This window comes from Bos indicus x Bos taurus, chromosome 9 (genome assembly GCF_003369695.1).
Source record: "Bos indicus x Bos taurus breed Angus x Brahman F1 hybrid chromosome 9, Bos_hybrid_MaternalHap_v2.0, whole genome shotgun sequence".
Taxonomy (NCBI): Eukaryota; Metazoa; Chordata; class Mammalia; order Artiodactyla; family Bovidae; genus Bos; species Bos indicus x Bos taurus.
Window position 1 is genome coordinate 80,733,763 of NC_040084.1, and position 27,582 is coordinate 80,761,344.

The 27,582-nt window shown below is 42.3% G+C and overlaps 1 protein-coding gene across 2 annotated transcripts in view; it reads left to right on the forward strand.

Moving 5' to 3' along the window:
- The window catches only part of AIG1 (androgen induced 1), a 272,842-nt gene that overhangs the window by 220,317 nt on the left and 24,943 nt on the right, over positions 1 to 27,582 (forward strand). For both annotated transcript variants that reach the window (XM_027551735.1, XM_027551736.1), the window contains exon 4: positions 11,075 to 11,190. In XM_027551735.1, the coding sequence (XP_027407536.1) occupies positions 11,075 to 11,190 (116 nt within the window). The remainder of the gene's footprint in view (positions 1 to 11,074; positions 11,191 to 27,582) is intronic.

Genomic DNA, 27,582 nt, shown 5'->3' on the forward strand with positions numbered 1-27,582 from the left:
CAATTTTTTATTTATGATCAAAATTGGTCGTAGAATATAAGAAAACCTATCCTGACAATCATGAGGGGAAGAACTGTGTTCTACTCACATGGGGACCACCATGAGCCCTACGCCACTGGAATCCAGCAAGCCAGACGTCCCCAGCAATCTCATTTTTAGCTAGCTCAGACAGCGATTTGATGCATCCGTTACCTTGAGAACATTCCCAAAGGTCTGCCTGTGCCCTACTGATGCAAATCAATGGACAGAGGACGGCCAGCTCTCTCGTTATCCAGCTAGGCAAGGGATGGTCTGGAACCCCTCATGTTCAAAAGACGTTTTGGCTTCCAAGGAAGAAAACCTTTTTTGTGTGTGTCTTTAAATTTATATTAACATGTAGTTGATTTACAACATTGTGTTAGTTTCTGCATCATCATCAGTTCAGTCGCTCAGTCACGTCCGACTCTTTGTGACCCCATGGACTGTAGCACACCAGGGTTCCTAATCCATCACCACCTCCTGGAGCTTATTCAAACTCATGTCCATTGAGTCAGTGATGCCATCCAACCATCTCATCCTCTGTCGACCCCTTCTCCTCCTGCCATCAATCTTTCCCAGCATCAGGGTCTTTTCCAATGAGTCAGCTTTAGCATCAGGTAGCCAAAGGGTTGGAGTTTCAGCTCTAGCATCAGTCCTTCCAATGAATAGTCAGGACTGATTTCCTTTAGGATGGACTGGCTGAATCTCCTTGCAGTCCAAGGGACTCTCAAGAGTCTTCTCCAACACCATAGTTCAAAAGCATCAATTCTTCGGTGCTCAGCTTTCTTTGTAGTCCAGCTCTCACATCTATACATGACTACTGGAAAAACCATAGCCTTAGCTAGACTGACCATTATTGACAAAGTAATGTCTTTGCTTTTTAATATGCTAGGTTGGTCATAGCTTTTCCTCCAAGGAGCAAGTGTCTTTTAATTTCATGGCTGCAATCACCATCTGCAGTGATTTTGGAGCCCAAAATAATAAAGTCGCTCACTGTTTTCATTGTTTTCTCATCTGTTGCTATGAAGTGATGGGACCAGATGCCATGATCTTCGTTTTCTGAATGTTGAGCTTTAAGCCAACTTTTTCAGTCTCCTCTTTCACTTTCATCAAGAGGCTCTTTAGTTATTTTTCACTTTCTGTCATAAGGGTGGTGTCATCTGCATATCTGAGGTTATTGATATTTCTCCCAGCAATCTTGATTCCAGCTAGTGCTTCATCTAGCCCAGCATTTCTCATGATGTACTCTGGATAAAAGATAAATAAGCAAGGTGACAATATACAGCCTTGACATACTCCTTTCCCTATTTGGAACCACTCTGTTTTTCCATGTCCAGTTCTAACTGTTCCTTCTTAACCTGCATTCAGATTTCTCAGGAGGCAGGTCAGGTGGTCTGGTATTCCCATCTCTTGAAGAATTTTCCACAGTTTGTTGTGATCCACACACTCAAAGGCTTTGGCATAGACAAAAAAACAGAAGTAGATGTTTTCCTGGAACGCTCTTGCTTTTTTGACAATCCAGCAGATGTTGGCAATTTGATCTCTGGTTCCTCTGCCTTTTCTAAATCCAGCTTGAACATTTGAAAGTTAATGGTTCACATAATGTTGAAGCCTGGCTTGGAGAATTTTGAGCATTACTTTACTAGCATGTGAGATGAATGCAACTGTGTGGTAGTTTGAGCATTCTTTGGCATTGCCTTTCTTTGGGGTTGGAATGAAAACAGACCTTTTCCAGTCCTGTGTCACTGTACAGCAAAGTGAGGCAGTTATGTCAACACATATACATATATTCACTGTTTTTGGATTCTGTTCCCATGTAGGTCATTACAGAGTATTGTGTAGAGTCCCCTGTACTGTACAGTAGGTTCTTATTAGTTCTTTGTTTTAGACATTCCACTCAGTTGCCTTATACATAGTAGTGTGTATATGTCAAAATATATACAATCTCCCAATTTATCCCTGTTCACCCTTCCCCTTTGGTAACCATAAATTTTTTTCTACATATATGACTCTATTTCTGTTTTGTAAATAGGTTCATTTGTACCATTTTTTTAAGATCCAATATTTAAGCGATGGACTTTCCTGGTAGCTCAGCTGGTAAAGAATCCGCCTGCAATGCAGGACACCCCAGTTCAATTCCTGGATCAGGAAGTTCCCCTGAAGAAGGCATAGGTTACCCACTCCAGTATTCTTGGGCTTCCCTGGTGGCTTAGCTGGTAAAGAATCCACTTGCAGTGCGGGTGACCTGGGTTCGATTCCTGGGTTGGAAGATCCCCTGGAGAAGGGAATGGGTACCCACTCCAGTATTCTTGCCTGAGAATCCCCAGGGACAGAGGAGCCTGGCAGGCTATAAGTCCATGGGGTCAGAAAGAGTTGGACACAACTGAGCGAGTAAGCACAGCATAGCACAGTATTCCACAGTATATATGGTATATACAGACCACATTTTCTTTATCCATTCCTCCATCACTGGTCATTTAAGTTGTTTCTATGACTAGTTATTTGAAAAGGTAAATGTGCCCCAATGTCCATTGAAATGATTTTTAATCCATGTTATATGCTATGGAAACAGTACCTTTCTATTAAAAAAAATATTTTGGGGACTTCCTTGGTGGTCTAGTGGGCTGAGACTCTGTGGTCGCCATGCAGGGGGGGCCTGGGTTTGATCACTGCTCGGGGAACTGGATCCCATATGCTGCAGCTAAGACCCAGGGCAGCCAAATAAAATTTTTTTTAATGCTCTCTTTAAATATCTATATATTTTGGAAACCAGGAGAAAGACCAAATAAATGGAAGGTGAAAGTCTTCAAATTTTATTTAATATTTTATGTATTACACATTCTGACTATAACCACAGATGCTAGAACTTTACAGTAATCTTGAGCAGTCTCCTAATTCATCTGCTCTACTTTTGTACCATCACACAGCATGTATTTTAATCCTTCTATTTATTCTGCAGGAAAGTTTATTATAAAACTTTCCTTTAGTTTATAGATTACCAAATGCCATCACAAATAAAGTATTTTCCCCATAGCAAGTCCAGACCCTTCTTGTGTAATATAAATCCGTTTTTTAAATCTTCTTAAATACCATTAAGTTCCTCCATCCATACCTAAACTTCGTACTCATCTGTTTCTCCATTTTTTCTGGCAAAAGCACCATTCAGTTCAGTCGCTCAGCTGTGTCTGACTCTTTGCCACCCCATGAATTGCAGCACGCCAAGCCTCCCTGTCCATCACCAGCTCCCGGAGTTCATTCAAACTCATGTCCATCGAGTCGGTGATGCCATCCAGCCATCTCATCCTCTGTCGTCCCCTTCTCCTCCTGCCCCCAATCCCTCCCAGCATCAGTCTTTTCCAATGAGTCAACTCTTCGCATGAGGTGGCCAAAGTACTAGAGTTTCAGCTTTAGCATCATTCCTTCCAAAGAAATCCCAGGGCTGATCTCCTTCAGAATGGACTGGTTGGATCTCCTTGCAGTCCAAGGGACTCTCAAGAGTCTTCTCCAACACCACAGTTCAAAAGCATCAATTCTTTGGCACTCAGCTTTCTTCACAGTCCAACTCTCACATCCATACATGACTACTGGAAAAACCATAGCCTTGACTAGATGGACCTTTGTTGGCAAAATAATGTCTCTGCTTTTAAATATGCTGTCTAGCTTGGTCATAACTTTCCTTCCAAGGAGAAAGCATCTTTTAATTTCATGGCTGCAGTCACCATCTGCAGTGATTTTGGAGCCCAAAAAAATAAAGTCTGACACTGTTTCCCCATCTATTTCCCATGAAGTGATGGGACCAGATGCCATGATCTTCGTTTTCTGAATGTTGAGCTTTAAGCCAACTTTTTCACTCTCCTCTTTCACTTTCATCAAGAGGCTTTTGAGTTCCTCTTCACTTTCTACCATAAGGGTGGTGTCATCTGCATATCTGAGGTTATTGATATTTCTCCCGGCAATCTTGATTCCAGCTTGTGCTTCTTCCAGCCCAGCGTTTCTCATGATGTACTCTGCATATAAGTTAAATAAGCAGGATGACAATATACAGCCTTGACGTACTCCTTTTCCTATTTGGAACCAGTCTGTTGTTCCATGTCCTGTTCTAACTGTTGCTTCCTGACCTGCATATAGGTTTCTCAAGAGGCAGGTCAGGTGGTCTGGTATTCCCATCTCTTTCAGAATTTTCCACAGCTTATTGTGATCCACACAGTCAAAGGCTTTGGCATAGTCGATAAAGCAGAAATAAATGTTTTTCTGGAACTCTCTTGCTTTTTCAATGATCCAGCGGATGTTGGCAATTTGATCTCTGGTTCCTCTGCCTTTTCTAAAACCAGCTTGAACATCAGGAAGTTCACAGTTCACGTATTGCTGAAGCCTAGCTTGGAGAATTGTGACATTACTTTACTAGCGTGTGAGATGAGTGCGATTGTGCGGTAGTTTGAGCATTCTTTGGCATTGCGTTTCCTTGGGGTTGGAATGAAAACTGACCTTTTACAGTCCTGTGGCCACTGCTAAGTTTTCCAAATTTGCTGGCATATTGAGTGCAGCACTTTCACAGCATCGTCTTTCAGGATTTGAAATAGCTCAACTGGAATTCCATCACCTCCGCTAGCTTTGTTCGTAGTGATGCTTTCTAAGGCCCACTTAACTTCACATTCCAGGATGTCTGGCTCTAGGTGAGTGATCACACCATCGTGATTATCTGAGTCATGAAGATCTTTTTTGTGCAGTTCTTCTGTGTATTCTTGCCACCTCTTCTTCATATCTTCTGCTACCTGTTAGGTCCATACCATTTCTGTCCTTTATCGAGCCCATCTTTGCATGAAATGTTCCCTTCGTATCTCTAATTTTCTTGAAGAGATCTCTAGTCTTTCCCATTCTGTTGTTTTCCTCTATTTCTTTGCACTGATCGCTGAGGAAGGCTTTCTTATCTCTCCTTGCTATTCTTTGGAACTCTGCATTCAGATGCTTGTATCTTTCCTTTTCTCCTTTGCTTTTCGCTTCTCTTCTTTTCACAGCTATTTGTAAGGCCTCCCCAGACAGCCATTTTGCTTTTTTGCATTTCTTTTCCATGGGGATGGTCTTGATCCCTGTCTTCTGTACAATGTCATGAACCTCTGTCCATAGTTCATCAGGCACTCTATCAGATCTAGTCCCTTAAATCTATTTCTCACTTCCACTGTATAATCATAAGGGATTTGATTTAGATCATACCTGAATGGTTTAGTGGTTTTCCTTACTTTCTTCAATTTCAGTCTGAATTTGGCAATAAGGAGTTCATGATCTGAGCCACAGTCAGCTCCAAGTCTTGTTTTTGCTGACTGTATAGAGCTTCTCCATCTTTGCCTGCAAAGAATATAATCAGTCTGATTTTGGTGTTGACCATCTGGTGATGTCCATGTGTAGAGTCTTCTCTTGTGTTGTTGGAAGAGGGTGTTTGCTATGACCAGTGCGTTCTCTTGGCAAAACTCTGTTAGCCTATGCCCTGCTTCATTCCATATTCCAAGGCCAAATTTGCCTGTTACTCCAGGTGTTTCTTGACTTCCTACTTTTGCATTCCAGTCCCCTATAATGAAAAGGACATCTTTTTTGGGTGTTAGTTCTAAAAGGTCTTATAGGTCTTCATAGAACCATTCAACTTCAGCTTTTTCAGCATTACTGGTTGGGGCATAGACTTGGATTACTGTGATATTGAATGGTTTGCCTTGGAAACGAACAGAGATCATTCTGTCGTTTTTGAGATTGCGTCCAAGTACTGCATTTCGGACTCTTTTGTTGACCATGGTGGCTACTCCATTTCTTCTAAGGGAGTCCTGCCCGCAGTAGTAGATATAATGGTCATCTGAGTTAAACTCACCCATTCCAGTCCATTTTAGTTCGCTGATTCCTAGAATGTCGACATTCACTCTTTTCATCTCTTGTTTGACCACTTCCAATTTGCCTTGATTCATGGACCTGACATTCCAGGTTCCTATGCAATATTGCTCTTTACAGCATTGGACCTTGCTTCCATCACCAGTCATATCCTGTTTTTGCTTTGGCTCCATCCCTTCATTCTTTCTGGAGTTATTTCTCCACTGATCTCCAGTAGCATGTTGGGCACCTACTGACATGGGGAGTTCCTCTTTCAGTATCCTATCATTTTGCCTTTTCATACTGTTCATGGGGTTCTCAAGGCAAGAATACTGAAGTGGTTTGCCATTCCCTTCTCCAGTGGACCATATTCTGTCAGATCTCTCCACCATGACCTGCCCGTCTTGGGTTGCCCCACGGGCATGGCTTAATTTCATTGAGTTAGACAAGGCTGTGGTCCTAGTGTGATTAGATTGACTAATGTTCTGGGATTATGGTTTCAGTGTGTCTGCCCTCTGATGCCCTCTTGCAACACCTACCGTCTTACTTGGGTTTCTCTTACCTTGGACGTGGGGTATCTCTTCACGGCTGCTCCAGCAAAGCGCAGCCGCTGCTCCTTACCTTGGACGAGGGGTATCTCCTCACTGCCGCCCCTCCTGACCTTGAACATGGAGTGGCTCCTCTTGGCCCTCCTGTGCCTGCGCAGCCACCACTAAATCAAATCAGCACTTAGAAGGTACAGGTACAGTTTACAGGTAATCTGTTCCAGGGTATAGATGTGTGGCTCAGATGGTATTTGAGATAACTTAAGGGCACAGGGCCCTGGCATTAAATAGTATTGAATCACCTGGTGAAAAGGTAATTCTCTCTCAGTTATCTTTCAATCCTTCTGATTTCATTTAGAAGGGTCTTGTCTTTGTACATGCATACTAAGTCAGTCAGTTTTGTCCAGCTCTACATGCATGTCTTTAGTGCCCCTCTAATTCTAACACTCGTACTTACCACATACAGAGCAGGCTTCGGAATCAAACGGGCAAACGTGTCTATTGAATATTTATCAAGATCAATTAGTTTTCATTGTTATTTGTTTTTGTGATTATCTTTTATTAATATATTCCATTTAGGAGAGTTTATAAACCTTGTAAGTTTTCCTTTAAATATATTTATTTAAGGGAAAAAAGTGAATTGACTAAAAAAATTATTTAAAAAGCATGTAGCATGTGACAGGAGTGAATTAGGACTTTTGACTTTTGTAGAAACTTTGTCGGAGAAGGCAATGGCACCCCACTCCAGTAGTCTTGCCTGGAAAATCCCATGGACGGAGGAGCCTGGTGGGCTGCAGTCCATGGGGTCGCTAAGAGTCGGACACGACCGAGTGACTTCACTTTTACTTTTCACTTTCATGCATTGGAGAAGGAAATGGCAACCCACTCCAGTGTTCTTGCCTGGAGAATCCCAGGGACGGGGGAGCCTAGTGGGCTGCCGTCTATGGGGTCTCACAGAGTCGGACACGACTGAAGCGACTTAGCAGCAGCAGCAGCAGCAAGCACTTTGTATTTGTATCCTTCCTCCATGATATTCTTCTGACTGCCTATACATCACAGGAAAGAACTCATTTAGTAACATGTGTTTTCTCACAGTGAAAATCTTTTTGTTTATATTGAGGCTTAACCAAAAAAATAGTTCTGGTTTGTTGAGAGACAACATAAGTGACCTTAAATCATGTACTGCCACAAGCTTATTGAGTCAAACATGATTTATCTCTGATATCTTTTAAAGACATAATTCTAATATATGAAACAGCATGGAATTTGGAAACAGAACTGGTCTTGAACACTTGGTAGACTTACTTAGTAGGGCACAGCGGTTATTGCCTTTGGACTTCTCTGGTGGTCCAGTGCTTAAGAATTCACCTGCCAGTGCAGGGGACACAGGTTTGATCCTGGTTCAGGAAGATTCCATATGCCGGGGGGTATTGGGGGTGGCCACTAAACTGGTGGGCCACAACTACTGAAGCCCACAGGCTCCAGAGCCCGTAGTCTGTGACAGGAGAAGCTACTGCAGTTAAGAAGCCCACACACCACACTAGAGAGTAGCTCCCACTCGCTGCAACTCGATGAAGCCTGCACACAGCAACGAAGACCCAGCGCAACCAAAAACAACAAATAAATAATTTTTTAAAATGCAGTTAAATTTTCCGAGTCTTTGTTAATCCCATCTACAGAAAAGAGTTAGTAACTCTCATTTAGGATGTTGTTTCAAAGATTAAATGGTCTCCACAAATATTTACTGGGCCCCTCCTATGTGCTAGGCTCTTTTTTAAGTGCTACAAATACCACAGTGAACAAAATGTAAGCTTACCATTCTTGTGCACCTTTGGTCTTAAATGGAGCTGAATATTTCTTTCCTGGTTCTTAAGTCATTGAAACAGTGTTGCCTGGGAGTGGATTAGAACTGAATTTCTTGTACCCCTACTTCTGAAGTAATTGCTCCTCTTGCTGCTACAGATTTTGAGTCACAATTAGCTGCCAAAGGTAACTTAGAGATTCAACAAGGCCTTTCATAGATTTTTTTAATCTTTTCTTTAGTCATAAGACTTTAGCTACATGCAGAGAAACATTTATACTTGCTGTAAATATTTTACATTATTTTTACTTTTGTTAATATGTAATGTTTATCAGTAAACATAATTTGCATTATAAAATTTTAGAAAAGAGGATATATGTTCTTTAGTGCATGAAAATTCTACATAATAAGCTGTTACTACTCTCATACAGAATTTGCCCCTGGTCAAAACTGGCATGGGCACAGCTAGCCACAGAAAGATCTTTTGTCCTCGCTGATGGAAGAAATAACTCCTTTTTAATGGCGATGATGCCAGAAATGAAGTGACCTGGAGAGATTTTCGTATTTCAAAGAGGTTTTGTTTTTTTTTTTTTTGCCCTGGCATCACCAAAGGACATCCTAACCTTTCCAGGTTTGACATCTGATGATCAGCAAATAGGCTTGGTAAAATAATGTTAACTGGGTAAAAATATTCAGATTAGTGGTTGGAACTTATACAAATTTATGGAAAAATGAGTGAATTTTTACTAAGTGTGATGCAATGGAGTAAGAAGTAGAGCTTACATATATTTAATATTAAAAAGTCAAAAATAATGTCATTTTATAACCCACACAGACTATTAGAGTCACCACTATCTTCAGAGTAAACATTTGATTTGCAGGGATTTTTCTTCTACGTGGGATCTGAGAAGTCTCAGCCTTATTGCTAACTATATTTTTGACTTTTTACATGAAATCACTATAGTAGAACTATTTTTGGCATCTCAAATTGTTGGTGAAATTCCAGGCCAACATTATCTGAGGTGACTAAATTATACTGGGGAAAAAAAACAATGAAATAGGTCTTTAAAATACGTACCATCTCTGTATTAACACGTGTACATTTTGTGTGGTTCCCTTTAGAGCTAATTATACTAATTATTTAAAACAATAACAGAGAAACAAAGGATAAGGAAATATAAAGCCACCCAACTATGGAGTCACCCACCTGACATTATAGGCATACCATAGTCTAATTGCCATGTATTGGCAGTCAGAATAATTATGTAGAAGAGAAAGTTTAAAGCAAAGAATTGCCAGTGTCTTATCATTTCTTACAATATCCTGTTTTTTCTATGAATGTAAACAGTGAGTTGCTCCAAAGATGTTCCCTTCGCTATCCCCACTGTGTCTTTCCTGCCCAGGTCTACCTGTCACCTGGTTCCATTTTGTGACAGTACGTATTAGAGTTTGAAAATCATAACATACAGTTTCCTGCCTTTTCCTAGAACATGCAAACTATACAGCAAGAGCAGAACAAAGCCTCTTTCATGACCATTAAGGAGTATCCTCAATAGAATTCAAAGTTGCTGGTGGTTCAGTTCTCAGTTCCACCGTCTTCTTACTCTTGGAAAACTCTCCAGTGAAGGAAGGTAAATTTATATCCTGAGTCAGTTTTACCTAAGAAGCTCTTTTTCCCTTGTGTCTTTCCACCAAATTTCAATGTCAGAAGTGCTTGACCTTCCTTTCTTCTTACCATATGGAGGGGAAAAGTTTTATCCCTATCCTGGCCCACTGAACTGAGCATCTAGAGTGGCCACTGGGTTCAAAAAACAAGTGGGGATATTCCATGCAACTTCTTTGGAGTGTCTCGTCCAACATCGTATCTAAATCCATGCACTGCTGGTACAAGCCAGAACATCCTTTCTGCAAGCTAATATGGCCTTCTTTTCTAACCTGCTGCTGGTTCACACATAATTTGGCATTATGTATCAACAGCCTTAAAATCATAACCTTTGACTGTAAGAAAATAATTTAAATCACTATGTTGTACACCTGACACCAATATAATGTATTGTAAATCATCAATACATCAGTTAAGAAATAACAAGAATTTCTACAGAAGATATTGATTTAAAATGAATATCTTTAAAATTATTTAAATTAAAATTATTCAAGCAAAAATTGAAAAATCTTATACTACTTAATGACCAAGAATAAAAATCAGTTAAATAAGTGTTGGTACACAGAATTCCCTGGTGATCCAATGGTTAGGACTCAGTGCTTTCACTCCTGGGGCCTGGGTTCCATCCCTTATCAGAAAACTAAGATCCTGCAAGCCATGTTGTGAGGTCAAAAATAAATAGATGGATAGATAGAAAAATGTTGATCCATCCATAAAATGGAGTTTTCAGCAGCTCTGGTCAGGGTTTATGTTCTAAAATTATTTCTAAAATTTCATATCAAAAATTCTTATGCTGTAATTCCAAATAAAATGGGATGCACGGTATGATCTTAATTGTGTATAAATAATATGAACAAAAAGTTGAGGGGGGAAGGACGTATAGCAAAATATGAACAGTGGTTGTTTTTATTCCTTTATTATATTCTAGTTTGTTCCCTTTACATCTTTCTATAATTTCCTGTAATGAGAATAAAGAAAATACAGTTTTAAAAACTAAGATACAGAAGAAAAACCAGGGGAGCAATTGCCGGACTACATGTTTTCATGTCCATTCTACCACTTAGACAAGCCATATACTGGTCAGTGCTGAGGCACTTTTACTAGGAAATAACACTATCCTTTCTCCTAGTGATGGCAAAACAGCTGTTGAGGGGTGATGCTAAGAACCTGTGTCACCTGGTCTCTGTTCTTTTGCAGCACACAACGGTTTTGCCCTTTATATTAATCGAGATGAGGACATCACACCACGCGTATCCCAGCAGGAGCAGCGGACTGGCCGCCATATGTACCTTCTCTGTTGGCTATATATTATGGTAAGGATGGTGCCTGCCGGGCTTTCGTATTGTATTAGATTTTGTGCTGCTAAATTTGGGCACATATTTCATTATGGATATAATCACTAACAGATTCACACTGTGTGCCTCATTTGGTCCAAGACCTGGGCTTTGTCTCATTTCCCCAGATGCTTATATTTTTAGAAAGTATATGCCAAACCTCACACAACAGGAATTTGTTGAACAATCCCATGTAAGCAGTGCTTCTTCCAAGGCTGCATTTTTCAACTCTTTTTCAAACTAAATGTTTTTCTTGGACATCAGTTTTATTGCTTCTTTTGCTTGGGTTTTGTTGTTGTTGTTGTTGTTGCTTTTGTTGGGAGTGAGGGAGTTGCAGCAAATGCAAATGAGGACAGAAGGAATGACCTTTTCCGGGAGTGACTTCCACCCTCTAAGTGAAACAAGTGAAAATGTACATTTTCCCGAGTCAGTTTAAAGCCTGACTGTCACCTAGAGCATGCATTTAATGGCTTTGTTTTGAAAAACTGGGGTAAATAAATGACAGGAAATCTCCACTTGGTTTACTAGGCATGAATAAATCCCAAGTGGGAGGTAGCCACATTTATCTGATATAAGACTTTTTGCCTGATGAATTTATTTCACTTCAATTTCAGTTCTAACCATGTGTTAACATTTCAAAATTATTTAAGATAGAGAGTTTCTTATTTCTCTGTATAATTCCAAGTCCTCTTTAACATATTAGCCTATGCCAAAGAGGTCTCTGCCCCTAGCACTTCTGTCTCTTGGGACTCTCATGTCCTGAGTTCTGGATGACTATCCCCTCCTGTAAACTTTTGGGACTGAATCATGTTCTTCCAAACACCCCAGAACTGTATTTAATCCCACCAGAATCCTGGGGCACTTTGGGAGGTCCAGTCCTCGTGGAGCAGTTTGCTCCAGCCAGTCCAGAAATATTAAATAAAGGTCAGTACAGTATTTCACATACTTTGCTTGAATAAGGCTCCAAATCTGAACCAAAAGGGGCTTTGCTGGTGGGAAGTCATGCACGCCCTATGGCTGGATCTAAGGGGACATCCAGACAGTAGACCCTAGAACAAACATGTGGTCATGCTCCATCTGCCACTTCATTGACCAGTCACTGTTCAGAAGGACTGGGCAGTGTTTGTTTTCCTAGTCACTTTTTAGGTTGGTTTTGTTTCCAACCAAAACATTAAGTATTGGCTTTCTCTGAAAGAAAAAGTTCAAATGATCCGGACTCACAGGTTAAAGTGTGACCCTGAAATAATGTCTTAAAAATGAAGGCATGTGCTTTATACATAGGAACCTGATGTTCAGATGGCTTTTTTTAAAATTGGAGTATAATTACTTTTACAATGTTGTATTAGTCTCTGCTGTATAATAAAGTGAATCAGCTATACGTATACAGACATCCCCTCCTGCTTTGACCTCGCTCCCACCCACCCCGATCCCACCCATCCAGGTCATCTTATCTTTCAGAAGAGTCGGGTAGGAAAGCTAAGAGTTATTCCAGAGGTGTTACAATGTTTACAGTTCATCTGGAACTGCCTATAGCTTTAGTTTAAAAATCATATACCCTTCCCATCTCCCCTCGCCCACCAACAGTCTCATTACTTTGCACTCATATTTACTTACCTATGGTAAGAGAAGATTTTTACTCTGGGAATGCTGGGTGTATTTCTGTGAATTCATTTAGATGCCATTAAATTATGTGACTCTTGTAGCGCCCCAGAGATTTTAGGAAGTACATACTTTCTGATGGCTTTTCTTCTACAATCAGGGTACAATCAGTCCACGTTCCAAAGAGACACGTGGGAAATACCACATAGTCTTTATTATAGACCCCCAAGATCCCTCATTAAAATGAAGCATTACTCACGCTCTGCATGCCAAGGGAGACTTGCCAGCTATGCGTCTTTACTGAGCAAACCAGTGCTTGTTTGGACACATATCTGCATTAACCAGCAAACTCTTCCAGATATGTTCTGAGAATGCTCTCAGAGTCAACTTTTTCCTTTGGTGTTCTGCCTTAGGCATTCATGGCTGTGCCAAGAGCTAAACAATGCCCCTCACATCATATCACATTATATAAATCCAAGAATTTTAATTGTTATCTCAGAAGGCACTGGCTTTTGCTCCTTTCCAGACTATCTCAGATACGACATACCAGTGACACAGCAGCAAAAGGTTCAGGATATGAAATCTTCTGACAGCATACCAGGGTTATAACTGGACATTCCAGAGCCTTATGCCAAACTTTAAGAAAGCATTCTTCTTGTCACACGCTAATTATAAAGCAGATCTCCCTGACAGTCCTCTGTGTGGTTGAGCTGAAGCTATACCTCCGAGGCTCCTGGCCAGCCTCCCTGTCTGCTCAGCTCTGATTCTGTCTTGCTGCTCATTCTCACAAGTCTCCCTTCCCATCTGAATCTGCAGTCTTTCTAGATTTGGATCTCGAGAGTTGAGAAAGCGAGGGGGTATTAGAGCTTTCCCTCATGGACTGGAGTCCACTGAGTACCCACGCTCAGTGACTCCATTTCCCAGCCTCCATCTCACTCTAACCCAAGCTTAGCATCTGAAGTCATCCCAGACCCTTCTCATGCCCATCTCCACCTGTCTTTCCACTTACCCGGGAGTCTGGGACAGAGACACCCCCTGACCATTGACGGTGGGCTTTAACTCCCTCTCTTCACACCTCACCTCCACCATCACTGCTCCATGCATTTCTCTGCCCCTCACTGAGATTTCCCCCTAATAAATAAAATCATCCCTTTTCCCTTATGCAGGACACAGCACCGAAAGTCCCTTTGGTTTTTAATGCAGCTGTAACTATCAGGAAATGTAATGAATGCCATTATTTTGACTGCTGTGCCAAGCAATTTAAAGTATTATCATATTTAGTTCCCCAAATAACCCTTTGAGATAAGCACTATCTGGCTTATTTTACAGATTAGGAAACCAAACTTGAGAGAGATGATATGGCTTACCCAAGGAAAAGAGACTGTTTTTTGTTGTTGCCAGACCTACTGTTGACCCTTGAACAATGTGGATTAGGGGTGCCAACCCTCTCTGCGATGGTAAATCTGAGTGTAATTGTACAGTCAGCTCCATATACATGGTTCTCCTGTACCTGCAATACCTTTGTACCTGAGATGCCACATCTGTAGATTCAACCAATTTCAGATCATATACCAATCTCAGGTACTGTTGTGAATATGGAAAAGAAAATCTGGGGGCTTATCTAATTGTCCAGTGGCTAAGAATCTGCCTTCCAGTGTAGGGGGTGCATGTTCCCAACTGGGGAACTAAGATCCCATTTGCCACGAGGCAGCAAAGCCTGCCTGCTGCAACTGGGGAAGCCAAAGAACCGCTACAAAGACCCACCGCAGCCAGAAAAAAAAAAATCTGTGTCTAAATAAACAAATGAACCATTGAAATTCAAACCCATGTTCTTGAGGGGTCAGCTCTAAGTATAAGCACTGGGGTGTAGCTGCAGAGTCTATACGGGAACCCTACTCTCCCCTCTCTCTGACTGTGTGAAGAGTAACTCTATGAGTGAATGAATTAAGTGGGTTTTTAGTTTTCCTTTAGTTCTGCAGCAGTACATCAGAAGCAGCCATGTCTAGTCATTAAGGCCGCTGGGTACGAAGTGCCTGCCACGTGACTGGCACTCAGTCTGCTACCCATTGTTGCTGTTCTGTGTTTATACCAAGGATACTCAGTCCTTAAGGAGCCTGAACTCAGCCCCTTTCTGCATGGTTTTTCTCTCGTTAACCTGTCTTGCTACTCTGAGAGGTAGAGGTCCGGATCCTTGCAGTCAGTCAGTCCTTGTTCAGATCCCCTCTTCTTAGGAGCTTTGAGCAAATTACTTATCCTCTCTTAACCTCATTTTTATCACGTTTAAAATAGGAGATATTGCCTGCATGTTCTCTCCTGTTAGAAATAAATGAGCACACAGGTCATTCAAGAAATGATAGTATCTTTCCTTCCTCCCAGTTTACTAAAGTCCTGAGTGTCTGAGTCTAGATGGAAAGTTTTCATTTCTCTCTCTTCCTCTTCCTCTTTTCCCTACCATCCTTATTTTCATTTTATTCTCTGCTCTTGTTAAGAACTTTGGGTCCACCTGGTGGGTTTTATGTCTTCTTCTATTAAGAATGCCAAAGAGTGTTCTGAAAATTTCTTATGTTTCATATACTAAGGTATTTCCCAAGCTCTGCTTTTCCCCTGAGAATTGAAAATGTCATTGCTCTCACATTATCCTCATCTATTTGTTTTTTACAAACACCTCGTATAGCGGTAGTTACTGTTTTCTTATCCTCTAAGGAGAAGTCTATGTAGACCATTGAGGACTTGCTGTGTGAGAGTGTGGCTTGCACAGGGCTCCTCCAACGTCCATTTGGGTCCTGGTAGGATCAGAGTTTTAGATCAGCATCTGGACAGAACAGGCTTCTGTGTATTATCCATCTCAGTTCCCAGTGTTTAGTGTTTGTTATTCTGAGTTTCATCTCTTCTTACCCCCAACGGCTGGTTCTCAGACATCCTGGGTACACATGCTGCTGCTGCTGCTAAGTCGCTTCAGTCATGTCCAACTATATGCGACCCCATAGATAGCAGCCCACCAGGCTCCCCCATCCCTGGGATTCTCCAGGCAAGGACACTGGAGTGGGTCACCATTTCCTTCTCCAATGCATGAAAGTGAAAAGTGAAAGTGAAGTCGCTCAGTCATGTCTGACCCTCAGCGACCCCATGGACTGCAGCCTACCAGGCTCCTCCTTCCATGGGATTAATTCTCCATATGTATTAAGCAGGCCCCTCACCAAGCCCATTTTATATGTGGTCATGACCCTTCCCACACTCCTCAATATCCCTACCCTCCACCCAAACCAATACGACTTTTCCCCGCCGTCTTCCAGAATCACCATTTGGATGCTGCTTATGCCTTTGATGCTGTTGGCAAGTTTCCTTTGTATTTCTCCAGCTTGCTCTGCCCATCCCCCTCCACCTCCCTCTCACTCTGCCCTTTCCTCTCTAGGCAGATGGCCTGGTCTTTAATTTCACACAGAATGTAAAAAGCTTTGAGCAGGAACTCTTAGTTCTTCCTGCAAACATCCTTGCTGTCCCCTCCCTTTCCTGTGTCTCCTGTGCCAGTGGGGGAAGCGTTTCCACAGCTTCTAACTGGTAGCCCCTCCCTCTGTACTCTGGCTCCATCCCCTCCCAGATCTCTACCCTTCCTCCATCACTTCATTCTCCTGTAACTCCAGCCTCACTACCAAAGCCTTCCCATCAATACTTGAACAGACTCCTGTCCTTGTCTCCACACTAAAAAAAAAAAAAAAATTATTATTCTTGGCCCACCCCCCTTTTATACCTGGCTACTGCACTATCATTGGAAGGACTGATGTTGAAGCTGAAACTCCAATACTTTGGCCACCTGATGCGAAGAGCTGACTCATTTGAAAAGACCCTGATGCTGGGAAAGATTGAAGGCAAGAGGAGAAGGGGACAACAGAGGATAAGATGGTTGGATGGCATCACTGACTCAATGGACATTAGTTTGGGTAAACTCCGGGAGTTGGTGATGGACAGGGAGGCCTGGTGTGTTGCAGTCCATGACGTCACAGAGTCAGACACGACTGAGCGACTGAACTGAACTGCTCTATCTCCCTACTCACAGCCCAGTTTCTCCAAATAGTTGTCTGTTGTTCAGTCACCAAGTTGTGTCCAGTTCTTGGCGACCCTGTGGACCGCAGCACACCAGGCCCCCCGTCCCTCTCCATCTCCTGGAGTTTGCCCCAGTTCATGTCCATTGAGTCAGTCAAGCTATCCAACCAAAGAGTTGTCTACCTGTCTCTACCCCCATTTACACACTTAGCAGACAGGGCAGGGGAACTGTCTGGAGAATGGATTTTTTGAGGCAGGCTGCCTGAGCCTGGATTCCACTTCTCTCCTAGGACCTTAAGCAAATCACATGACCTCCCTGTGTCTTCATGTCCTCATCCGTAGAATGGTATAAGAAGAGTACCTACCTCATAGGGTTGCTGTGATGACTAAAGGAAGATTAATTTTTAGTACATGTGACGCCTATACGTCAGTATCTAACACAGAGTGTACTATGTGAACAGGATTATAAGCCACTCCAGTGTGGCTTAAGCTTCATTACTTCGGTTAAACCTTTGCGAATGTCACCAGGAACTTCTATTTTGATAAATCCACTGGTTGCTTTATAGACCTCTTCTCAACTGACATGTCAGCAGTTCTGATACTAAAATATTCCCCCACTTCCTGAATCACTCTCCTCCCTGACTTAGCTGATGTAACAACCACCCTAATTTCCTCCCTCCTCTCTCAGCATCACTCACTGGCTCTTCCCACTCTACCCAGTGCTGGAGTCCTTTGAAACTCAGGTCTTCTTCTCTTTCTATTTATTGTTTAATTTTTTTTTCATGGCAAGAATACCTAACTTGAGATCTACTCTTGTAATGGAGGTCCTCTTTTTAAAAAGTATTTATTTATTTGGCTGCCTCGGGTCTTAGGACACAGGATCTTTCGTTGAGGCTCAAGGACTCTCTAGTTGCAGGGTTCAGGGTGCCCTGGCTCTGTAGTTGCAACAAGCAGGCTTACTTGCTCTGAGGCATGTGGGATCTAGCTCTCCAACCAGGAATTGGACCTGTGTCCCCTGCATTGCAAGAATTCTTAACCACTGGACCACTAGAGAAGTCCTGGTCTCCCTCTCTTTTTTTTTAAACCACCTCTTATCAATAGGTAAATCCACCATTAGTGTACATGGTTAGTTAGTGTTGGTCACTTAAGTCGTGTCCGGCTCTTTGTGACCCCATGGACCATAGCTGGCCAGGACCTCTATGCATGGGATTCTCCAGGCGAGAATAATGGACTGGGTTGCCATTCCTTTCTCAGGGGATCTTCCTGACCCAGGATTGAACCCGGGTCTCCTGCACTGCAGGCAAATTCTTTACGTTCTGAGCCACGAGGGGTGCCTGACACGACTGAAACAACTTATCTCGCACACCATTTTTGCAGCCGTGGTCTCAGATCTCCAGCTCAGAGCCCTCTCTTGATGTTTGCTCACGAGCCTCTCCCCTTTAGCAGCTGCAGACCTAATTCATGTGCTTTCCCAATCACACCCCCAAGTATCTATCCCCTGAGCGTTGCCACCCACTCAGTTTTTCAGGCCCCAAAACTATGAAACTTCCTCAGCCCATCTCTCTTGGACCCACTACAAAGAATCATCCACCAGTTTTTGGCTTCTGTGCCTCCAAAGTGCTTTTAGAGTACTTACACATTGATCCCTCTCCATTGCCAACATCATGGTCCAAGCTGCAGTTATCTCTCTCCTGAGCTACTGCAAAGAGCTGGCATTTCTTCACCTCTAACTCATCTGTATATAGGACCCCTCAGTTCTTTTGTAAAACCACATATGATCATGCCACTCAATTGCTCAAAGAATGTGGATGACTTCCCATTGTGTCTAGGGATAAATTCCAAAATTCCTTTACATGGCCTAGGGGACCTACATTGTTTGATTCCACCGACCTCTGTATCTTCATCCTCCTTCTCTCTCACCTTTGCTTAGCTCTAGCCATGGTGATCTTCACACCAATTTTCAAGGGCAATATGCTCCTTTCAGCTTTAAAGCTTTCACCTCCCCATACCCCCATCCAACCCCACCCTTCCCTCAGTTATGTCTTCCATAAATATTAGTTCCAGATCCTACTTATCTGTCATGGATCTCTCTGTCTCAGTTCAGTTCAGGTGACTCACTCAGTCATGTCCAACTCTTTGCAGCCGCATGGACTGGAGAACACCAGACACCCTGTCCATCACCAACTCCCAGAGCTTACTCAAACCCATGTCTACTGAGCTGGTGATGCCATCCAACCGTCTCATCCTCTGTCATCCCCTGCTCCTCCTGCCTTCAATCTTTCCCAGCATCAGGGTCCTTTTCCAGTGAGTCAGTTATTTGCATCAGGTGGCCAAAGGATTGGAGTTTCAGCTTCAACATCAGTCCTTCCAATGAATATTCAGGACTGATTTCCTTAGGATTGACTGGTTTGATCTCTTTGCTGTCCAAGGGACTCTCAAGAGTCTTCTCCAACACCACAGTTCAAAAGCATCAATTCTTCAGCACTCAAACTTGTTTATAGTCCAACTCTCACATCCATACATGACTGCTGGAAAAACCATAGCCTTGACTAGACAGACTTTTGTTGACAAAGTAATGCCTTTGCTTTTTAATATACTGTCTAGGTTTGTCATATTTTTCTTCCAGGGAGCAAGTATCTTTTAATTTCATGGCTGGGGTCACCATCACAGTGATTTTAGAGCCCAAGAAAATAAAGTCTCTCACTATTTCCCTTGTTTCCCCATCTATTTGCCATTAAGTGATGGAACTGGGATGCCATGATCTTGTTTTTTGAATGTTGAGCTTTAAGCCAACTTTTTCACTCTCCTCTTTTACCTTCATCAAGAGGCTTTTTAGTTCCTCTTCACTTTCTGCCATAAGGGTGGTATCATCTGCATATATGAGGTTATTGGTATTTCTCCCTGCAATCTTGATTCAAGCTTGTGCTTCAGACAGCCCAGCATTTTGCATGAATTACTCTGCATATACATTAAATAAGCAAGGTGATAATATATAGCCTTGATGTTCTTCTTTCCCAATTTGGAATCAGTCCATTGTTCCATGTCCTGTTCTAACTGTTGCTTCTTGTCCTGCATACAGATTTCTCAAGAGGCAGGTCAGGTGGTCTGGTATTTCCATCTCTTTCAGAATTTTCCAGTTTGTTGTGATCCACACAGTCAAAGGCTTTAACATAGTCAATGAAGCAGATGTTTTTCTGGAATTCTCTTGCTTTTTCTATGATCCAAAAGATGTTGGCAATTTGATCTCTGGTTCCTCTGGCTTTTCTTAATGCAGCTTGAACATCTGGAAGTTCTCATTCATGTACTGTTGAAGCCTAGCTTGGAGAATTTTGAGCATTACTTTGCTGGCATATGAGATGAGTGCAATTGTGCGGTAGTTTGAACATTTTTTAGCATTGCCTTTCTTTGGGATTAGAATGAAAACTGACTTTTCCAGTCCTGTGGCCACTGCTGAGTTTTCCAAATTTGCTGGCATATTGAGTGCAGCACTTTCACAGAATCCTCTTTTTGGATTTGAAAGAGCTCAGCTGGAATTCCATCACCTCCACTAGCTTTGTTCGTAGTGATGCTTCCTGTGGTCCACTTGACTTTGCACTCCAGGATGTCTGGCTCTAGGTGAGTGATCACACTATCTGGGTGGTTATCTGGGTCATTAAGATCTTTTTTATATAGTTCTTACAGTTCTTCTGTGTATTCTTGCCACCTCTTCTTCATATCTTCTGCTTCTGTTAGGTCCATACCGTTTTTGTCCTTTATTGTGCCTTTATTGTGTCCTTTATTGTGCACAGTAAAGGGGGATACCCAGATATTCCCTTGGTATCTCTAATTTTCTTGAAGAGATCTCTAGTCTTTCCTGCTCTGTTGTTTTCCTCTATTTCTCTGCATTGATCACTGAGGAAGGCTTTCTTACCTCTCCTTGCTGTTCTTTGGAACTCTGCATTCAGGTGAATTTGTCTTTCCTTTTCTCCTTTGCCTTTCACTTCTCTTCTTTTCTCAGCCATTTGTAAGGCCTCCTCAGACAGCCATTTTGCCTTTTTGCATTTCTTCTTCTTGGGGATGGTTTTGATCACCACCTTCTATACAATGTTACAAACCTCTGTCCATAGTTGTTCATGCAGTCTATGTATCAGATCTGATCCCTTTAATCTATTGTCTCTTCTATGGCAGAATCTTAAGGATTTTATTTCGATCATACTTGAGTGGTCCAATGGTTTTCCCTACTTTCTTCAATTTAAGTCTGAATTTTGCAATAAGGAGTCTGTGATCTGAGCCACAGTCAGCTCCCGGTCTTGTTTTTGCTGACTGTATGGAGCTTCTCCATCTTAGGCCACAAAGAATATAATCAATATGATTTCGGTATTGACCATCTGGTGATGTCCATGTGTAGAGTCTTCTCTTGTGTTGTTGGATGAGGGTGTTTGCTATGACCAGGGTGTTCTCTTGTCAAAGTTCTATTAGTCTTTTCCCTGCTTCATTTTGTACTCCAAGGCCAAACTTGCCTATTACTCCAGGTATCTCTTGACTTCCTACTTTTGCATTCCAGTCCCCTATGATGAAAAGGACATTATTTTGGGTTGTTAGTTCTAGAAGGTCTTATAGGTCTTCACAGAGCCGTTCAACTTCAGCTTCTTCGGCTTTAGTGGAGGGAGCATAGACTTGGATTACTGTGATATTGAATAGTTTGCCTTGGAAACAAACAGAGATGATTCTGTCATTTTTGAGAGTGCACCCAAGTACTGCATTTCTGACTTTTGTTGACTGTGAGGGCTACTCCATTTCTTCTAAGGGATTCTTGCCCACAGTAATAGATATAATGGTCATCTAAATTAAATTCACCCATTTCTAGTCCATTTTAGTTCACTGATTCCTAAAATGTCAGTGTTCACTCTTGCCATCTCCTGTTTGACCACTTCCAATTTACATTGATTCATGGACCTAACATTCCAGGTTTCTATGAAATATTGTTCTTTACATCATCAGACTTACTTCCATCACCAGTCACATCCACAACTGGACTTTGTTTTCGCTTTGGCTCAGCCTCTTCATTCTTTCTGGCACTGTTTCTCCTCACGCTTCTCCAGTAGCATATTGAGCACCTACCAACCTGGGGAGTTCATCTTTCAGTGTCCTATCTTTCTGCCTTTCATACTGTTCATGGGATTTTCAAGGCAAGAATACTGAAGTGGTTTGCCATTCCCTTCTCCAGTGGACCATGTTTTGTCAGAACTCTCCACCATGACATGTCTGTCTTGGATGGCCCTACTCCGCGTGGCTCATAGTTTCATTGAATAAGACAAGGCTGTGATCCAAGTGATCAGTTTGGTTAGTTTTCTGTAATTGTGGTTTCCATTCTGTCTGCCCTCTGATGGATAAGGATAAAAGGCTTGTGGTAGCTTCCTGGTGGGAGGGACTGGCTATGGGAGAATCTGGGTGTTGCTCTGATAGGCAGGACCCTGCTCAGTAAATCTTTAATCCAATTTTCTGTTGATGGGTGGGGCTGTGTCCACTCCCTGTAGTTTGGCCTGAGGCCAAACTATGGGAGGAGTAATGGTGGTAATGGCCACCTTCTTCAAAAGGACTTATGCCAGGACTGTTGTATTCAGTGCCCCTAACCCCATGGTAGGCCACTGTCAACCCATACCTTTGCTGGGGACTCCTGGTCGCTCACAGGCAAGTCTGGCCCAGTCTCTTGTGAGGTCACTGCTCCTTTCTCCTGGGTCCAGGTGTGCACAAGGTTTTGTTTTTGCCCTCCAAGAGTCTGTTTCCCCAGTCCTGTGGACGTTCTGTAATCAAATCCCACTGGCCTTCAAAGTCAAATTCCCTGGGGATTCTCTGATGCTCTGCCAGACCCTAAGGTTGGGAAATCAGTTGTGGGCCCTGGAACTTTTGCAACAGTGCAAAACTCTTTCTCAGGGAGGCCTTCTCTGATTTCCAAGTCTTGGGTCAGCCCCTCTGTGATACTCTACTGTAGTCACCTGTTAATTTCCATCCAGGAAGGGAAAAACAGGTATAGATATGTGGTTGTTCAGTTAATTTTTTTTCAAAGTGTGTTAACCAGATCTCTTCCCCTCACTATCTAGACCTAGAGAAAGAAGCAGTTGAAATGGTGTTAAAGAAAATAGAAAGTGCTTCCTCATCTACAGTTCTCTAAGGGTTTATGCAGACCCATTCTCTTTAGATATTATGCCAATCAAAGTGTCAGAGAAGCCATTCTTAAGATCGATTGCTTAATAATAAAAATTGTGATAGTGTGTGAGTTTTAAATATAAGCAGATAAAGTCAGAAAAGTTTTTAAATTATATTTGCTAATTCATGTCTGACTTTTGCAACTGCATGGACTGTAACCCACTAGACTCCTCTGTCCATGGAGTTTTCCAGGCAAGAATATTGAAGTCGGTTGCCATTTCCTTCTCCAGGGGATCTTCCCAACCCAGGGATCGAACCTAGATCTCCTGCATTGCAGGCAGTCTCCTGCATTGCAGGTGGGTTCTTTAACAACTGAGCTACACTTTAAGTATTATTGAGCTAAGTGTAGGGTAAGCTCAATATCTTACATTTAGATCAATAAAAACCATATAAAGTGTTTACAATACCCTTTCCGTCTTTCCCTCTGATGTTGAGTTTCAGCTTTATTGCCTCTTCTCCCACCTGCCTGGCTCATTTAAATTGCCACCTGTAAGGACATCCTTGGTGGTTCAGTGGTTAGGACTCTGGTGCTTCCACTGCAGGTGGGGAAGGTTCAGTCCCTGGTTAGGGAACCCCCAAACTGTGAGGTGTGGCAAAAATGAATAAACAAAAAAATAAATTCCCGCCTGAAGCTGATAGACTTGTAGGAGGAAGCTCACAGACTGTGCTTCTTGCCAGAGTGACATCCTATAAGGGAAATGACCCAGTTCAGGCAATACAAAACTTTCAGGAAGAGGAAAGATCCATCTTTAAGCCTAAGTACAGCCTCTCCTTTTCCTGAGGAGAGCCTTCTTGACGAGAATGTGAGAATATTTGGAAGGCTCAGAATATATTCTGTGAGGGCGGCATTGTGTGAATCTCTTTACGGTGATTCCAGTCCTGCCCAGTCCCGTCTTCAGCAGACAGTTTCCACAGCTCTCAACAAACAGGCACCGGGTCTCCCACAGCACCCAGCAGTACTGGGCTCCCAGGAGACACAAAGTAAAAACCAAGTAAAGATAAACAACTTAGATGAGGAGATATGTGCACCAGAGTTGAGCTTATACCCCAAGAGTCCAAAGAAGTTTACAACCCCAAAGACCTTTTGTTTGAGATAGAATGGAAATAGCAAGAAAAACTTGGTCTAAAATTGTTGTTGTTCAGTTGCTCAGTCATATCCGATTCTTTGTGACCCCCTGGACTGCAGCACACCAGGCTTCTCTGTCCTTCACTGTCTCCCAGACTTTGCTCAAACTCATGTCCATTGAGTTGATGATGCCATCCAACTATCTCAGCCTCTGTCCCATCTCCTGCCCTCAGTCTTTCCCAGCATCAGGTCTTTTCAAGGAAGTAGGCTCTTCGCATCAGATTTCCAAAGGATTGGAGCTTCAGCTTCAGTATCAGTCCTTCCAGTGAATATTCAGGACTGATTTTCTTTAGGATTGATTGGTTTGATCATCTTGTAGTCCAACAGACTCTCAGGAGTCCTCTCCAACACCACAGTTCAAAAGCATCAATTCTTTGGTGCTCAGCCTTCTTTATGGTCCAACTCTCCTATCCATACTGGAAAAATCATAGCTTTGACTATATGGATCTTTGTTGGCAAAGTAATGACTCTAGGTTGGTCATAGCTTTTCTTCCAGGAAGCAAGCGTCTTTTAATTTCATGACTGCAGTCACCGTCTGCAATGTTTTGGAGCCCAAGAAAATAAAGCCTGTTACTGTTTCCGTATTTTCCCCATCTATTTGCCATTGAGTGATGGGACTGGATGCCATGATATTTGTTTTTTGAATGTTGAATTTTAACTCAGCTTTTTCACTCTCCTCTTTCACTTTCATCAAGAATCTCTTTAGTTCGGTTTTGCTTTCTGCCACAAGGGTGGTGTCATCTGTGTGTCTGAGGTTATTGATATTTCTCCTGGCAGCCTTGATTCCAGCTTGAGCTTCATCCAGCCCGGCATTTCGCATGATATATTCTGCATATAAGCTAAATAAGCAGGGTGACAGTATACAGCCTTGATGTACTCCTTTCCCAATTTGGAACCAGTCTGTTGTTCCATATCCAGTTCTAATTGTTGCTTCCTTACCTGCATACAGATTTCTCAGGAGGCAGGTAAGGTGGTCTGGTATTTCCATCTCTTTAAAAGTTTTCTTTAGCAGTTTGTTATGAACCACACAGTTAAAGGCTTTAACATAGTCAATGAAGCAGAAGTAGCTGTTTTTCTAGAAATCCCTTGCTTTTCTATGATCCAATGGATGTTGGCAATTTGATCTCTGGTTCCTCTGCCTTTCCTGAATCCAGCTTGTACATCTGGAAGTTCTTGGTTCAGGTACTGTTGAAGCCTAGCTTGAAGGACTGAGCATTACCTTGTTAGCATGTGAAATGAGTGCAATTGTGTGGTGGTTTGAACATTCTTTGGCATTGCCCTTCTTTGGGAATGGAGTGAAAACTGTCCTTTTCTAGTCCTGTGGCCACTGCTGAGTTTTCCAAATTTGCTGAAAACAGCTGTTCTAAATTGTGTCTTTATACATTAAGGTAGACCTATTTCCTTAATAATTATCAAAGTAAGAGAAGGAACTATCTTGGTTATTATGATCATATTTTACTTCTCTATTCTGAAAGCATCAGATCCATGTTGATTTGGGCTGAAGCTCCTTAGCTCTCACATACAAGTATTTCCCTCCTATGTGTCAGACACGGTGTTGAGTGTAGGAGGTGAGCAGTGTATAAATCTCAGCCCTGCCTTCAGGAGTTTATGGTTTGTTAGAGGAGAGAGGAAAATTAAAAAACAATTACCTGGGACTTCCCTGGTGGTCCAGTGGTTCATACTTCACCTTCCAATGCAGGGAGCTCAGGTTCACTCTCTGGTTAGGGAGTTAAAATCCCACATACCTCTCAGCCAGAAAACCAGAACATAAACAACGGAAGCAATATTGTAACAAATTCAATGATTTCTAAGAAATAGTTCTCATTAAAAAAAAAAATCTTAAAAAAAATCAAGGGCTCTAATAGAAGAAATACAGGAGGCTCTCATAGTCCAGAGGACCATGCCTGCATGCATGTGTGCTAAGTCACTTCAGTCGTGTCTGACTCTTTGTGATCCTATAGACCGTAGCCCACCAGAGACCAGGCTCCTGTGTCCATGGGATTCTCCAGGCAAGAAGACTGGAGTGGGTTGCCATTTCCTTCTTCAAGGGATCTTCCTGACCCAGGGATCAAAACCACATTTCTTGTGTCTCTTGCATTGGCAGGAGAGTTCTTTACCACTTGGACCACCTGGGAAGCCCCCACAGGGACATATCCTATCCCAAACTTATAGGTCCATGGAAGGCTTCCCTGAGGAAGTGGCAAGTAAGCTGGCCCTTGAGAACGGTGAATAAAAATTAGCCATGAAAAGGTCCCAAGTAAGGGAGTCCCCTGAAGAGCAAGGAGACAGTCTAGAGGCAAGAAAGAGCAAATCACAGTCAGGCAGTGACAGGTCAGTGCACCTGGAACCATTGACATTTTCCCAGCTCCAATTACTAGCTCTCCTCTCCCTACCAAAACTGCTTTTATTTTGCCTGTCCGCAACATTGTTTTCTCAGTTGGGTTTTTGTTTGGTTGGTTGGTTGTCTGATCGATCAATTTGTCAGTTTCCTAAGATGCCAGGCTGTCTTTGGCTTCTCCTTCTCGGCCTCCTTGTCAGCCCCATTCAGCTCCTCACTCCCTAACTCTCAAGCCCTCTGAACAAGCTTTCTTCAGCTGCCTTCTTGTCCACTTTCTGCTTCTTGGCCAGAGATTATTTTAAACTGCAAATCTGATCCTGCCAATCCTCCTGTTTAAAACTCTTCAGTAGTTTGTTTTTGTTTGCAATTTTGGGGGAGGGATTTTTTTTTCCTTTTTGGTAGCACTTTTATTTTTCCTTCAGCCATGACATATCCTTGGGCCATGATATTCTCACCTGAGAGTAGAAAAACAGGATGTCTAAGTCATCCTTAAAAGCTGAGAATTACGTACAAAAATCTTACGTAAATTAAAACAACGCATAAATTTGCAGGTACACATACAAATCGTTTTGCGACTAGAGTGAGTAATTTAGCCCCGTGATATTCTGCTGGAAAAACATTGGATAAGAAAGAAAATGGAGTCTGAAGGCTGGAACTACCTCTGGTTCTTAGCTGTAATGGAAGATTGCGAGAAAGAAGTCACAGTTCATTCATAAATTCTTGCCAGCCTCCAGAGAAATCCAGAAATTGTCGTTAAGGCTCTGTTTAGATCTGATCAGGCCCCAGAGGCATGAACAGCTCAAGAGAAATTGTCAGTTGGCTGAAGAACCGTCAGATCAGGCCAACTCCCTTCCATAGACACATTACCCCTTGCCTCCGTTGGTTGCACAATATCTCCAACCAGATATACTAAAGTTTAAACTAAACATAGATACCTATTGAACTTCTACCCCCAATTTTTTATCTTAAACATTACTTCTTGCAAGAAATCTTCCGTGATTCCCATCTAGTTTAGATCTGCTCTGGTTCTTCTTCCTGCTTCTTGCTTATTTGGAATACCTCCTTACATGTCTGGCTTTCC